A 15,526-nucleotide genomic window follows, 5' to 3' on the forward strand; every position below is an offset into this window, starting at 1 on the left:
TCTGTCATTTGCCACTTAGAGATGCAGTACTGACGGAAGAATGTGGCCATCGATTTTGCAGAAAGTGTCTTGAAGGGCACTTTTTAGGTTAGGCCCGGGTTAAACGCCGTACTTCACATGAGCCGAACCTAATTACAGTTTAGGTCGACCGAAATTTATTAAGTTCGCCCGGTTGAGTCATACGTCGAACTTAATTCAGTCGAACTTAACTGCAAGATAAAATAAAAAAAGCAAAGCGGTCAAGAAATACCTGTGAAGAATATAAGAAAATTACGGAAGAGATTGAAAATATGCGATTTTTAGCAAAAAAAAAAAAAAAAAATATAATAATAAAGAAAGCTTAGCTTGCCAATTCGTCCAAATTTCTTTAATAAATTTTGCCTGGCGGTTTAATGTTAATTTATCTGTTCAGATTAATTATCCAAAGGAAAACGGCGAAAAGAATTAACGGTTTTAAAATGAGTTCAAGAATGTTGATTCTCGGCGATAAAACTTATAGCCGGGTTAACATTTTTCGTGTCTTTTTGTGGCCTGTTTTGAATTAGGCGAAAACCGTTGGCAGAATTCGAAGTTGCGTCATTCTTCAGGTTTTCTGCCTGACTGATTTTACTAATTGCGCTTCTAACTGTTTTTGACCCTCTAAGACAGAGTAAAGCCGACCTAAGGATGGCAAAGGAGACTTTAGAACGTATCCAAGAGACAGTGGTGGCATAGTTCTCCCCTTTCATCGCTGCGACTAGCTCTGCCAGCCTGTCATGCACTCTTGCACTCTTCTCCCATTGTAATTATAATAATTATAATAATAATGATAATAAAAGAGGAAGGTGTAAAACGTGTTTCCCTCCGTAATAAAGGGACACGTTTTGCACCTATTGCCGTTACAGCGGCAAGCTAGAGAAGCATTTTTAATTTCCAAGGGCAAGACTCTTGAACCCTATGGAATGAACATCTCTATTTTAATAATGGCTTCTGTACACATTTCTGCTTTCTTTGTTTATCAACCAATCACATCTTAACTTTTCATTTGTATCATCTTTAAATAATGTAACCGTTTATTTTCAATTTTTACTTAGCTTTTTGCCGCCCCTGAAGAAGGTTAGTTTTGTCTAACTGAAATATTGGGCAATAAAACTATTTCAGCTGTCCGATCAGCCCTGCATTTGATCAGTTACATTGTACGTAACTATCATAAAACGTCTATGGTTGGCCAAATGTTGCAAAATTCAACAACTTGCATATTTATATTCAACAACTTTTATTTATGTTCAACAAGATATATTCGTATTCAACATTTTATATTTATATTCAACAATGCGCATTTTCCTTCAACTTCAACTTAAATTATTTTCGTTCAACAACAATATTTGTTCAACTTCAACTAACATTATTTTCGTTCAACAACAATATTTGTTCAACTTCAACTGTCATATTTATTTAACACTCAACAAAAATAACTGTTCAACTTCAATACAGACTTTTTTCATTCAACAAAAATCATGACTGTTTTGTGAGTTAAGTTCCCGGACATTGTAAATCTCTTCATTCAACAAAATACCCCGTCCCTCCCCACCCACCAATCCCAAACATGGAACCCATTCCCTTCCCGGCACAAAACCTGATTGATTCCCGCCAAAAATCAAAATGGCTACTAGAACAGTAGACGAGCAATCTTTCATGGATTGCTTTGAGGATGTTTTAAGTGTGTTAAACATTTGTGAAGAGGGAGAAAATAGCACTTCCCGATCATTTATTGAGTGGGCTATCAATCGTTTAGACACAGCAGCAAAATTTGTGGAAAACGTATTACCGGTTGTTAACGAGCACAAAGCAGAGTTGACCGAGGTTGCTAATAATTTGAGAGTACTGTATCATCTTTGGTGTCGAAAATTGACAGAAATGGAGCTAACCAACACTCCAAATTGTACCCACTTAGCAGTTTATCTGCTAAGTCCGCCGGAGCGTACCGTAAACAGAGGACCGGGAAGACCAAAGTACGAGATCGATGAAGAGACTTTGTCACACTTTAGGGCTTAAGGATTCAAGTGGAAAGACATCGCCGGACTTCTTCTAGTTTCGCGATGGACCCTGTGGCGACGGGTACGAGAACTTGGTATTACTGAGGAAACTGGCTTTACAAATATCACAAATACGAATCTTGATGATATTGTGCGTGCTTTCATGAGCGTGCAAGGAGGCCTTGTGGGTTACTCAATGGTTCGTGGCCACTTGAGAAGTATGGGGATCAATGTTCAAAGGGATCGTATTCGGGCCAGCATTTCACGAGTTGATCCGATCAACTGCCGTTTGAGATGGGCAACAGTAATTTCTAGGAGAGCTTATTCAGTGCCTGGTCCTAACAGTTTATGGCATATAGACGGCCATCACAGTTTGATTACATTGGGTTTCGTTATACACGGTTGTATAGATGGCTACTCTCGTTTAATTTGTTTTTTGAAGTGTTCTACAAACAACAGAAAGGAGACTGTTGAAGGCCTTTTTCTGCAGGGTGTCGAAAGGTACTCGTGGCCATCTAGAGTACGGACTGACCATGGAGGTGAAAACGTTTTGGTATGGGAACGCATGATTGCATTTCGAGGCCAAGATCGTGGATCTGCACTTGTTGGAAGCTCTACACGTAATCAGAGAATAGAGCGGTTATGGCGTGATGTGTTTCGATGTTTCGGTAATGTGTTTTACTACACCTTCAAATCCTTGGAGGAATCTGGTTTGCTTGACATCGCCAATCCCCTTCATTTGTTTGTTCTGCATTATGTTTACTTGCCTAGAATTAATGCTGCAATTGCTAGTTTTGTTGAGGCCTGGAACAAGCACCCCATAAGAACTGAAAGAAATTGGAGTCCGGAACAAATCTGGTCTAATGGAATGATAGACAGGGTGAACGGAAGACTTGTTGCAGTGGCTGATATGAGAAGTGATGTTAATGTCAGTGGCGATGACTATGAGTGGTTTGGTTTTGACCCTAACGCACCACCTCCACCAGATGATGGTCTGTCTACTGTTGAAGTCAATGAAGTGGATTTGAATCTACCAGATGACATTATCTCTAACAAATGAAATTGATCCACTTGAGAATTCAAGTGCTTTTGCCATAGATATTTTCCAGAGGGCCCTTGAGTTCCTGGAAAACTTGCTTTCCAACCACGCTCCTCAATGAAATACTTACTTATAGAGAACTAAACACTGTATTTTTTCCCTAAAATCAGAAACACATGTAAATTTATGCTTGGGAGGACAGTGTTATGTGGCATCTTCCACAACAGCCCAATTTCGATATTTTAAAGTTCAGCCTAAAACAAGAGATGTCACTGCGAGGCTCTGGGCCATGGGGAAAAACTCACAAACTCTGTAATTTATTCCTCATGTTGAGGTCTATATTGTTTTAGGTTGCTAAATGCTAATTTGCACTTTGTAGTTGTGGTTTGATACATTGTGGAATGGAACATCGTGCATTGTCAGTGATCCTAAAACTAGTGCTATTGTTAATATTTTGCATAGAGGGGAAACTATTGCTTGTGATAGTCCACCTATCACAATTAATTGTTAAAGAACAGGTCACTAATGATTAATATTTATTACAATAATACCATTTTACATGTAATGTTCAATAACAAAATAATGTAAGGAATTTTGTTTGGCAAAACATATCATTTCCAAGAATCAGCAGCTAAAGACAATACATACCAATGAGTTTATACTAGAAATGGCAAGGCTTTTTCAATGTTTTAATGCTGGCATAACACAACTAAATTGATCAGTGAATTGAACATCAACACTATTGTACCCAGATCATGGGATCTGATATGGGTCAGTACTTTCAATCCATCAAAACAAAGGCATGAAAACTGTTGCAAGTCATCTTTGACTTTAAAGTGGCAAATCCAATTACTACATCTTTCAAATTCCATAGAAGGTTACCAACAACAACTCAGTAATGACCTCTTTTCGGTAAACCTAACAGTACACAAACAGCAACCTATCCATAAGTCTTGCTTACATAAGAGCCTCTAAATGTATAAATTTAGGGCAGTGTTGTTGTTTACACTGAGGTAAAAGACTTTCCAGATGAAGAAAAGGCTGAATCCAGTGAAAGTTCAAACAGACCATAAGAGGGAAAATGATCAGGTAATAACAATGTAAAGGTACATGTTGATGAAGAGATGTAACTTTCACTATGAAAATTTACATTTATTACAAAATTCTGAACTGAAGGCATTGTCTTGCTTCCAGTACAGTACTGCATAAATTGCATCAACCTGGCACTTGACGACTGGTCAACAAATCTGGTCATCATCATCTTGGTGTCCTGTGCTTGCTTGCTTAATTCATCTGGATATTTGAGACAATCTTTAACTGTGGTGGGTGTCAGCTCAACAGGTTTAAAGGTGAACACATTTTCAAAAAGATGTGGGTGCTTTGACATCTCATCAAGGACACCAAGGGTTGTCAATCCTTTTCTCAACTGATCCAATGCCATTTTTCGCTTTGAAATGACCTCATACATCACTATTGACTGAATTATTTTCCCTTTTGTAGACATCTGAAATAGAATATTGTACAAACTCAAACAATTTGAGCAAACAATGATATATAAGCAGATACTTTACTGGCTTTGAACAAATCAACTTAATACAATTGATAGTAAGTATAATTTGGAATGTGGGAAATAATAGATATCAACTTCTAACTTCTCCACCCACCAAAGGGTGGGAAGGAAGGGTAGAAACTAGAACAATACACAGTACAGGATATATTGAATGAAATAAAAACTGAATAAACTAGAGAATGAAAGTTGCATGCCTGTCACAATAAATCAACATTTGTAGGCAAGTTCAACGTTTAAGTGAGCAAAAAAAAAAAAAAAAAAAAAACAGTAATTGCACGGGTCTCATTAGAAGGCTGGGCCTGGCTGTCAGCACGGGGGGTACACAATGTCAGCGGTAGCATGCAGGGCAGAACAATATAAATAAAAATATAGTCAAAGCAAATGGTACCTGCAGAACACTTGTCTCTCCACAATGAGCCAACAGATTAATTACTTCATCACTCTTGGCTAGCTCTGCCAGTTCATCATCATCACTGGCATCCATCAGCTTTGTATGAATAAGCAAAAATAGAAATAAATGTTGCAGATATGACTAGAAACCTATATGTACTGGCTGGAGAAGTCTTATTATCTATGAATTGTAGGTGTGGGCAAAAGATAGGCCCTTTTATAAGGCATGGTACACTTTTGATAATCGCTAAAATAAGAGAGCTTAATAGTATGTATTGGAGGGACAGCTGCCCCTCCAATCCATGCTACACTCTCTTATTTTGGTGTATTTTAAAAGTGAACCATGCCTTTGAAATTAAACCAATAATAATCAAATACAGTGAATTTACTACCGGTAATAATTTGGATGCTCTTTCAGATGACGATGTCCATTTTTCAATTCATTCGATTTTAAAAATTTGTACCCAGTCCCCTGCTCGTTTAGAACATGGCTAATTGAGGAGTCTTATCCAATATTAACTTTACCACAAACTATTAGACAATGGATGGTTGTAATGTGGTGTTTGTGAGATGCAGTGTACACTTACTGGATTTACTGTTAAAAGTTAACCTAAAAATAAACTCATAATGTACTGGGCATTTACCTGCATGACTATGTTCCTAGAAAATGGATCTGGAATATCCCAAACATCGCAGTATGCAAATGCACACATAACATCTCCAGTCACAAGGTAATAGAAACATGGCAGAGCCAGACATGGAAAACCTGGGCCTCCTTGCACAAGAGAACGGGCAATCATTTTTCCAACCATTTCAAACATTCCACTCATAACAGCCTGTGGTTGGTAACTTGGCACCTTGTGGGCATTTTCACCTTCAAACAGCACCATTAACTTGCCCTCTACTAAACCTTCAAATAAGTCAGAATAAAACTGCCTCATTACTCCCCCACTGTCTATGGCAGGTTGGCCTTGATAGGTAATTCTCAAAGGGCAGGAAGCATCAAACTGAATTGACTTGTAGTAGACCACTGCATCTTGAACAAGATCACCTTCATCAACTTCTAGTTTCTTTCTTTTTCCTGTCAACTTTTTCCCCAGGATTTCGATGATCTGGACTATTGACTCACACACTGCTGTATTAGAGTCTCCCTGAAGGGAATCCCCCTCAAGAAGAGCATCTGCTGCTGAATCAAGACCACCAAATTCTTGGAGTGCATTGTCAAGTTGTTCATCACTTGCAGGTGGCAGCAGCTCTCGCAGTGTTTCCTTATCACTCTGACTGCTTGGACCAGCAATGGAGGCCACCACTAAATCAGCAGAGGTAGATGCCCCATATCCAGATGCACTTACACCCATGCTAGTGAGGCTTGTTTCCGACTGTCCATATTCTGCAATGGATCCATTTCCTGTCGAACTTTCAAATTTCTTGGGCATGGTCAGTGAAAAAGGTGACCTCATCAAGTCATCATCGTCGTCATCTTTAGTTCCTGTGGGTGATGGTTCTTCACATGCGTCGATGACTTCTCTCAAGACATTCAAACGAATGTAAAGCTTTCCCTGACCACATAATTCTTTTACGTGTTTGTAATTCCATTCAAGAGATTTGTTAACGACTGGGGTAGTTACTTTGTTACGCTCACGCTTAACAAAGTCAAAATGTTCTGGTCTTACAAATGGGAAACGCTGCTTCAGTACCTCGGTTATACTCTCTCGTTGATTTCACTTTCCGACTGGCCTGTCCCCAGCTCAAAATACCCTTTCAGTAGGACCATATCGTCAGTAACTGTGTAGTCGGGAACAAAGCCATTTTCATCCAGATCTTCAGGCTTGTCAAGGAGATGAACGGCTTTGGGGTGGAACTCCTGCTTTGTTTGTTTCTTCTGTTTACCCTTTAGGCGCCATGGATGATTCGTTGTAGCTGCAGGCCTCTTTTTTCCTGTTTGAAAATACTGCGACTGCCCAGTCTGAAAAGAAGACGAAGAAGAAGGACCCGGCTGACCCGGAGTGCCAGTGGCGGGAAAGTCCGGCGCGATGGAATTTGTCATCTCTCGGCTCGCAGATCGAGCTGAACTCGCTATAAGGTCGCGAGTTCTCATCAGTAACGAGGTACTATTTCCCGATCGTTGAAGAGCAATTTCGTTTCGAACGCATTCTCTGACCATCTGTGTCAGTTCTTCCTTAGCATCAAGTTCCGACGTCGACGCCATCTTTATTCAAGGCATAAAGTGATCGGGGGACTGGGTAGTCAAGTTAGCGTATTTAAGCGGGGACGGGGTGGGGAATTTTTGTTAAATAAAGATATTTTGAATGTCCGGGAACTTTCAACAACTTACTTGTATGACAAATATAGAGGGAAGTAGAAACTAGAAGTCTGTATTGAAGTTGAACAGTTATTTTTGTTGAGTGTTAAATAAATATGACAGTTGAAGTTGAACAAATATTGTTGTTGAATGAAAATAATTTTAGTTGAAGTTGAACAAATATTGTTGTTGAACGAAAATAATTTTAGTTGAAGTTGAACAAATATTGTTGTTGAACGAAAATAATTTAAGTTGAAGTTGAAGGAAAATGCGCATTGTTGAATATAAATATAAAACGTTGAATACGAATATATCTTGTTGAACATAAATAAAAGTTGTTGAATATAAATATGCAAGTTGTTGAATTTTGCAACATTTGGCCAACCATAAACGTCCCACTTCACATAAACAGTACTATGTAAGAAACTTTGCCATAAACGGTTGGTACGCCGGGTGATAAGATAGCAAGTCAGTTTCAGCAATACCGGATGGCACAACACTGGACCTCAGTAAAATGACTTGGAAAATGATATCGTTTACTTCGTAAAACATACTTCCGTGTTAGTGTTACATCATCACCTATTTTGATTCCGTTCTGCAACGTACCTACCTCTTATTGGCGTAATAAACATCTCAGTCACTCATCAGACTCATGACTAAGTCCTTTTCAATTATCTTATCCAACCCTAATCCTGAAACTACCAAACTAATATGGCGGAAGCTGGAGCAAATCCGTGGCTTGGTGGATACGATGACGAGTTTGTCAGTACAGTAGATGAAGAATTGCAATGTGCAATTTGCCGGTTACCTCTGAGGGAAGCGGTCCAAACGAGATGTGGCCACAGATTTTGCAAAACGTGTCTCAACGAATACATGGAAGTTACGCAGAAAAGGTTTGAACGCAGTCTTTTACTTTAGTTTAACAGTCGAACCTCTGTAAATGGCCGTTTACATAGGCGATTGTCAGTTGCTTTTAACCTGGGATGAAAATTGTAAGTGTAAACTAGGAAAGATTTCAGTGCAATTTGGGCGCGATTCGAGTATGATATTTGCTGCGATATTGCTGCAATTTTCCCAATACATCGTCGCCAACTTGGGGAGTGGTCGTTATTTATGGATAAGGGGGGGGGGGGGGGTCAGTGTTGAGAGGGGGGGGAGGTAAAATTTTCAAAATCAATGAAAAAAAAGGGGGGGGGGGTGTTTTTTTAAAATACAGTTGAAATAAGGGGGGTAAGCTTTTAGAAACTGTTGTTTCAACACTTGTGTAGCCGTTTTGCAGACATATTTAAAAAGTTGAACTCTGTATTGAGAATTATATTTCAATAAAAAGCGCCTGGTCTTTATAGTTTGAAAAGCCAAGAAAACGTGACGTGGAGTAGCGTTATTTAAAGGTTCCAATATATGTTAACTTATTAAATCCCTTTACATGCAATCTGATATTTAATAATAGCGAAACCCACACACGTGTCATTTGCCGGGGCCAGTTGTAGTTGTATATAAATACAGTATTGTCCCGTTTCTGGATGAAGTAAAAGGTCCCTAAAAGCTTCCTCGTCTTTGTTGGTTTCAAAAAACGAACCGTAAATGTGAAATGCTTCTGTAAATAACATATAAAACTGGGAACCATGCAGCATTGTTTCCATGATCGCGCGAAGCCCGTGAGCGGATGCACGTGCATGACCTTTGCAATTGTTTATAATTTTTGTCTCCAGTTTCAGAACTGCAGTCGAACCTGTATATAACGGCCACCCTCGGGACTTGAGGAACTGGCCGATTAATACAGGATCGCTAAAAATACCCACTTGGCGTGGTCTAATGTCAATTTTGATGGCGTATCATACAAAAATATTTCATGCAAGGAAACAATAGGACAATCAACACTCTTTCAAGCGATCAATACTTTAAACAAAGTCGTTAAGTGTCGACACTGCCAACGACAATTCCTGTTATCCATGGTACTGCGCAAACGCCCGTAGTTGTTCTGCATGTTCTATAGCATCTGACAGTGATCTTTGAAGGCGATTCAGTCTCCATCACATGGCTGAGGAACAAGCTAATTAAAGAGGAATTTCTAGCTAAAGAGTGAAGCATATTCAAAACAAACTTGTTTTACCGTTTGTGATATGGTACTATACTTCAGCACATTGCGGACATCTGAAAAGTGTTAACGATACTAAACGGCCGAGTATCAGCTTACAGTAGCTTTGTACATGTCGCATTTTAAGCACAATAAAATACCGCATAAAATAACATATGGCTTAGTTCCCACCGAAGGGTTGCCGCTTAATACAGGTAAAAATAACAAAGAAAGACAAACATGAGACTGCTACAGGGTGGCCGCGGCCGCTTAATAGAGGTGGCCGCCTAATACAGGTAACAAATACAGCGTCTGTATGAGCGAAAAAATTGGGACTTTGAAAACTGGCCGTTTAATAGAGAGTGGCCGCTTAATACAGGGCCGTTATATACAGGTTCGACTGTACATCCTCGTGGTTCAACCAAAGGAGGAAACTTCAGGTATCCCATGACGCACCGCGCGTAATTTTCGATCGCGAGGTGTCAAATTCTCTTTGAGAGCGAGCGGACGTGGTGGAAATTTACCGATCTTCAAAACCCTTGCAATGAGCTCCTTACAAACTTTCCTACCGTTGACTTCTCTCTTAAATCTGATCTTTTCTGGGACCACGATAACACCGGCGCTGCAAATTCGCTTTCCTTATTCAGAGCTTCCATGCTGTAGTGTACGATCAGAAATGACCTTGCGATGGATTTTGGTTTATCGGCAACCGGCCAGAACACGTGTTGTACGCAATTTCGCAATCGGAGGCACGTTGCGTACTGAGGGGAAGGGGGTGGGGGTAAGGGGGTTAAATTTTGGGCCTGTCACATAAACGGGGGGGGGGGGGTAATTTTTTAAAATACCCACTTCGGACCCCCCCCCCCCACCCTTAGGCATAAATAACGAACAGTCCCTTGTACGGAAGTTTCGAAGGCTTTGCGATATCGCGGCGACAAATTGCGCCCAAATTGTTCCCCCAAAAATCACCATTAGTATACACTTACGACACTCCCATCGTGAAAGCTCTAGACCCAGTAGATCAACAAAAGTTGGATTGACATTGAAATGTTCGGGGAAAAATGTCCATGTATCGAATGTGTAAACGTAATTTAAAACTAACCAAATGCAGTACAGTACAACCCCGCTGACCCGAACAAAAAAAGCCAGTCATCTGGAGAAAGCTGGTGAGTTGACAGAAATATTACAGCGAGTACAGTTGTGCAGGCAGCCGGAAAAATTGTCAGAAATAGTGTTAACAAACCCATATCCTCCATTGCGTTTTAGCCGGTTTTTACCCGAGGTTTTTACAGTCAATCCACGTCACGCGTGACCATACAATCGCCTTTCGAGATCATTTCCCATGAAATTGATTATATTCTTTTCGAAAAGCGTCAACCTTGAAATAAACAACCGCAAATCATGACGTAAGCAATAATGCGGACACATGACCTTTACTTCGCACTTCGCCGCTTTGCGTCAGCATGGTATCGGCGACCAGTCAGTATAAAATGCAATGTCTTTGACAAGCTTCTTTAATATTCAAAGAAACTAGTTAAAATCTGTCGATTTCAAATTGCTTGCCCCCTCGGAAATCAAGTCTGTTTCCCTCATTATAATATGAAAACCTTCATGGGCGTTAAATTGTTTTATTTAATTAGCGATTAGGCTCGAGTCTTCTTTGTAAAGAAAGGGCTTCAGGAAATGAAAGCTACCAAATCGAGGTAAAGAAAACAAACTGTTGAGAAATGGGTCAAAAATAAGGTCAATTTCGTGGGAGATGATCTCGGAAATGTGATTGCGTGACACTAGGGTAAGTCGAAAATTCAAAATGTATCCTTATTTGACGAAGAGGCGGTTTTCGTCTCAGTCTGCATTTTATACCCAGTCTGCAGTCTGTATTTTATAATGACCGATTTGCAGATCTACGCCTTCCCAAAAAGTAGTAGCCACAGAAAATTGTCTACATAGTATAAAGCAACGATGAGTTTTAATTACAGCATGAATGGCTAATCTTGTCGTATGTAAAGGTGCGAAATCTGCAAAATGCCACCACATCATTTTTCAAAAACTAATTCTTCTTGCCGCGCATCACATCGCAGATGCGTGATTTATAACAGACTATATGTAGCCTCAAACGGAGGGGACAGTTCTATAAACCACCGCCAATCTCCTAACAAGGGGAGCTGACATTTCTTAATATGTTAGATACGTGTCAGAAGGACACGGCACTTCAATTATCATTAATTATTATATGTATATATATTATATGTATGTATGCTTTATACAGTTAAGAAGCATCACGAGGCGCTAACGCAGCGTAACCCGTGGGCTATAAAGTGAATAAAAACTAATAAAATCATCATCATTATTATTATTATTATTATTATTATTATTATTATTATTATTGTTATTTTTATTATTATTTATTAAACATTTATACCGAAAAACTAGGCTAAAAGTTCCTTATGAAAAAGAGATAAAATTACATCGAAAACTGTCAGTTTCACACTTGATTAATGATCATTATGGCAAAGAGTTTATTTCCAAGAAAAAAACAGGTACACCAACTATTGGTCCGGAAACTTTCTCAGAAATGTTTGTTTGGGACTAATTTAATTGTAAATATTCTTGAACATAGAAGTCTGGATACAAAGCGAAAGAATTCAACTTGGACACTAAATTTAGGCCAAAATGATTTATATTCTAATTTTAAGTGACAAAATGTTACTCACAACTTTTGATTTGGGAAAACCATAAAATTCCGAAAAATCAGTCCCAGGCTTATTGCCTTCAAAAGAATATAATATAGGAGGGAATATAATATAGGAGGGAAATTCGCGTTTTAAAATCGGCTTGGCTTATGATTGGAGGGCAATTTGTGACTGAAATTTTTCAGATCATAAATAATAATATTGCTTACATTTGGAGGCGCTTATTATAGGTTCTTTTTTGCGTTTTCGAATTTGGGGGGTTTATTTTCGAAATTTAAGGTATATCTTTTCCATCCGTCTCTTCTCATTGTTGACATTTGAGCCAAAGTAAAACGCCATCTTTTAAAATTATTCTTACACAGCTTGGACGATTTGGAAGAGCCGCAAATTCCACATCCACTCCCCCGGCATCGTACGTCGCGGTTTCTACCGTTTAATGGTCAAGTTCCACGCTGGTTTAGCTGCCCCTCTGATCGAACCAAGCTAGATCAAGACTCTGTAAGTATCACTAAAGGGGGGCAGGAAAGTCGATGGATCATTTGACTGGGCCTAAAGTATCCATGCACTAATTTTTATCTTTCCACCCCTTGATCTATTTATCACCCCGAAAGTTTCTACGGAAAACATCATTTTGCGATTTGCACAAAACGCGATTTTATAATTAATTTTCTAAAACGTTCAAATTTGCCGCCGTTTTGGCTCAGCGCTATATAGCCCTTAGGGGCTGTTTACATGGAGGGAGGAAGATCCTAGCTAGCACTAGGAAGATCCTAGATGGCGGATCAACCTGGCGCCATATGTTTTCTCTATTCAGTTTACATGCAAAAAGTTGTACTTGGCCCTATCGCTAGGATCTTCCTAGCGATAGGATCTCCCTAGCTGAAAGATAGGAAGATCCTAGCATTAGGACGATCCTAGCACCATGTAAACTACCTTCGCTCGGAAGATCCTAGTACAAGCAACCAAAAGGAACAAACACGGCGGCAGTCGGGCGTTCAACTGCTAAAGGCGGACAATTTTTTTCTTTATATTCTCCACTTGGTAGTCACCCCGACCAAAATTTCTGCATGTAAACTAAACGGAGAGTTGTTTCGCCTTGTAGGATCTTCCTAATGCTAGGATCTTCCTCCCTCCATGTAAACAGCCCTCTTAGTCTTCAGACTCTCGGTATTTCTCGGTAAAACAAAGTAGCCTGTCAGCTATTCTAAAATATCAAAGCAAATAAAATTAAGTGCACAGGTGGACAAAGAATGAATTAAAGGCAGTAATATGTTTTCATTTTTTTTTTCTGTAGGACATTTTCCCCGACAAAGCAACTGATAGAAAGATTCTATCACTTCACATCAAATGTTCAAGTAAAGGCTGTAAATGGACTGGGGAACTTAGAAGCAGAACGGTACGACCTAGCAACGCATCAGAATAAATTGCCTTTTGTTGTGGTTTGAAGTTTTGAAAGGCCGTTTTTCCCATGCGTAAAACATATCGCGATATGCGCGACACGATGGTATTGATCAGAAACTTTATGTTCTTGTTTTACAAACGTCCCACCCCTTCCCCCTTCGGTTCATCTATTCCACGCAATAATCGCTTCACTCCACTCTTGAACAAACGATAAAGCTATGCAAGTGAAATCATCTTGGCAAGGACCACTTTTTACGAACAGGAACAATTTGTAGCTGGATGTTCGTGTAGATTAGGATCAGCAATGGGCTAAATGAACTCAAACAATCTCTGAACAGTCTCTCTATTTACTACCTGACAATTTTAAAAATGTTCTCAATTTTCATTTAAGATGGTTAAACTGGCTCATCTGTTTCTCTTTCCTCTCTTTTAGAACCATTTATCATCTTGTCTCATGAAAGTGGTTTCCTGTACAAACAAAAATTGTGATGTGAAATTGACAAGAAACCACTTGCAAAAGCACGTGACTACCACGTGTGAATGGAGGATTCTTTCCTGCACTTACTGTAGCAAGTCACATCCAGTTTGTAAAACTCAGGTAAGAATTGCTACAGTTCTTTGTCATCATTCATTGTCATGATGTCTCAGTTATCGCTTCCAGGCTGATTGAAAAGTTAGTATTTCAAAAACACTGCCTGACTATTCAGTTATCCAAAACTGACCTTCATCAGGGGCATGGAAAAGCTAGGAAAGAAAAGAAAGGACCGACGTGGTAATCTGTACTGATTGCAGCTCCTGGCAAGGGCCTTTGAAGCTGGAGGCCAAAATTTGCACAAGAAATTTTTGTAAGTAGTGGAAAAATTATTTGGGCTACCTGGAGCCCTTTAAGGTCGGAGCTTACCTAATCCAGTTAACCAATCAGGAAAAAGGAGTCTACTTTTGGTGAGTTGTCCCTAGCGTTATGCAACAATGAAAACATATACTAAGTTTCTGGGTAATCTGCATAATCAGGGATCAAAATCAGGGATGAAGACCGTAAGCGTAGGCTCCACGCAAACCCATGTGTTGTAACAAAACTTCTCTTTTAAGAAAAAATTGCGCTACCCCCAGGCCTTCAAGTCATAAAGCCACGCGGATACACGCAACTTTTCGTGGGGCTACTACCTCACATGGAAATTAGAGAAAGGCCAGTTCGGTGATCGTAAACTTTCCTTCGCTTGAAGCACAAGACCTATTCATTTGTTGTGTAAAATCTTCCAAAAAAGTTATTGCTGTTACTTTGTTTTAAAGGAACATGAACATCAGTGTGAAAAGAAACCAATAAACTGCCCAAATAACTGTGATGCAGTGCTCGCGCGAGAGAAAGTAAGTATGCTATAAATAGGAGTGTTAAAAAGCTATAACAGTGATAGCTGGATTATTTGTCTGACTAATTATAAGTAAGTAAGCAAGTGCGTAAGTCGTAGGAAGGTAGGTGGTTGAGTAGGTAGGTAGGTGGGTAGGTAGGTAGGTAGGTAGGTATCTAGGTACAGGGTAAGTATGTTGGTAGGTAGATAGGTGGGTGGTAGGTAGATGTATTACGTGGGGTGTTGAGTGAGTAGGTAGGTAGATGGGAAGCAAAGAGGATGTGTCGGTAGGTAAGTTGTAAGGTAGATAGACAGGTCAATGGTAAGTTGGTTCCTCATTTCGTGTTGTACAGGAGATCGTCTCCACTATTACACATAAGGAAATTTGTTGGTAGTTAACAATCATCACCTTACCGTCACTAGTGATAATCTCTGCTCCTCCCTCGCCTGTTAACTTCCCCAATGTATCATTATCTTTCACAGATTCCAGCCCACAAAGAGAATGACTGTCCGATGACCATCATCTCCTGCCCGTATGCTAATGACATGGATTGCACGGAAAAGGTAGTATGCATTCTGGTCCTCAGAGCCACCTGTCCGTAGGCCTTTTACGAAACTTTTAAACGCAAAGGTATTATGTATATGTAGAAACCAACTGCAGAAATGGCATGCTTAGCCAATCAGGAGCAAACT

At 39.6% G+C, this 15,526-nt stretch overlaps 2 protein-coding genes and 1 pseudogene across 3 annotated transcripts in view; 2 read left to right on the forward strand and 1 right to left on the reverse strand.

The window, feature by feature from the left end:
* The first annotated feature begins 1,641 nt into the window (after nt 1-1,641).
* Nucleotides 1,642-3,421, forward strand: LOC146452966 (uncharacterized; annotated as a pseudogene).
* A 152-nt stretch (nt 3,422-3,573) lies between these two features.
* Nucleotides 3,574-5,771, reverse strand: LOC146452967 (uncharacterized). Its single transcript, XM_085097167.1, has 3 exons — nt 5,659-5,771; nt 5,013-5,111; nt 3,574-4,558 (listed from the first exon to the last, which is right to left on the reverse strand). Exons 1-3 carry the CDS (start codon nt 5,725-5,727, stop codon nt 4,058-4,060), a joined length of 669 nt encoding a protein of 222 aa, XP_084953293.1. The 5' UTR covers nt 5,728-5,771; the 3' UTR covers nt 3,574-4,057.
* A 2,085-nt stretch (nt 5,772-7,856) lies between these two features.
* The window catches only part of LOC146452968 (TNF receptor-associated factor 4-like), a 50,210-nt gene continuing 42,540 nt past the window's right edge, over nt 7,857-15,526 (forward strand). Inside the window, exons 1-6 of one of the 2 annotated variants that reach the window (XM_085097180.1) lie at nt 7,947-8,209; nt 12,449-12,584; nt 13,381-13,482; nt 13,921-14,085; nt 14,778-14,852; nt 15,317-15,397. In XM_085097180.1, the coding sequence (XP_084953306.1) occupies nt 8,028-8,209; nt 12,449-12,584; nt 13,381-13,482; nt 13,921-14,085; nt 14,778-14,852; nt 15,317-15,397 (741 nt within the window). In that variant the 5' untranslated portion in view covers nt 7,947-8,027. Of the gene's footprint in view, nt 8,210-12,448; nt 12,585-13,380; nt 13,483-13,920; nt 14,086-14,777; nt 14,853-15,316; nt 15,398-15,526 lie in introns of both variants that reach the window. The other variant, XM_085097179.1, reaches the window with a different exon arrangement.

This window comes from Pavona decussata, unplaced genomic scaffold (assembly GCF_977016875.1).
Source record: "Pavona decussata unplaced genomic scaffold, jaPavDecu1.1 SCAFFOLD_358, whole genome shotgun sequence".
NCBI classification, from domain to species: Eukaryota; Metazoa; Cnidaria; class Anthozoa; order Scleractinia; family Agariciidae; genus Pavona; species Pavona decussata.

Bases quoted from the DNA above. Each gene is read 5' to 3' on its own strand.
- LOC146452967 (XM_085097167.1), bottom strand. From the start codon at position 5,727: ATGTGTGCATTTGCATACTGCGATGTTTGGGATATTCCAGATCCATTT. The intron at 5,112-5,658 runs GTAAATGCCCAG...ATTCATACAAAG, and splicing joins CTAGGAACATAGTCATGCAG to CTGATGGATGCCAGTGATGA. The intron at 4,559-5,012 runs GTACCATTTGCT...ATTCTATTTCAG, and splicing joins GAGAGACAAGTGTTCTGCAG to ATGTCTACAAAAGGGAAAAT.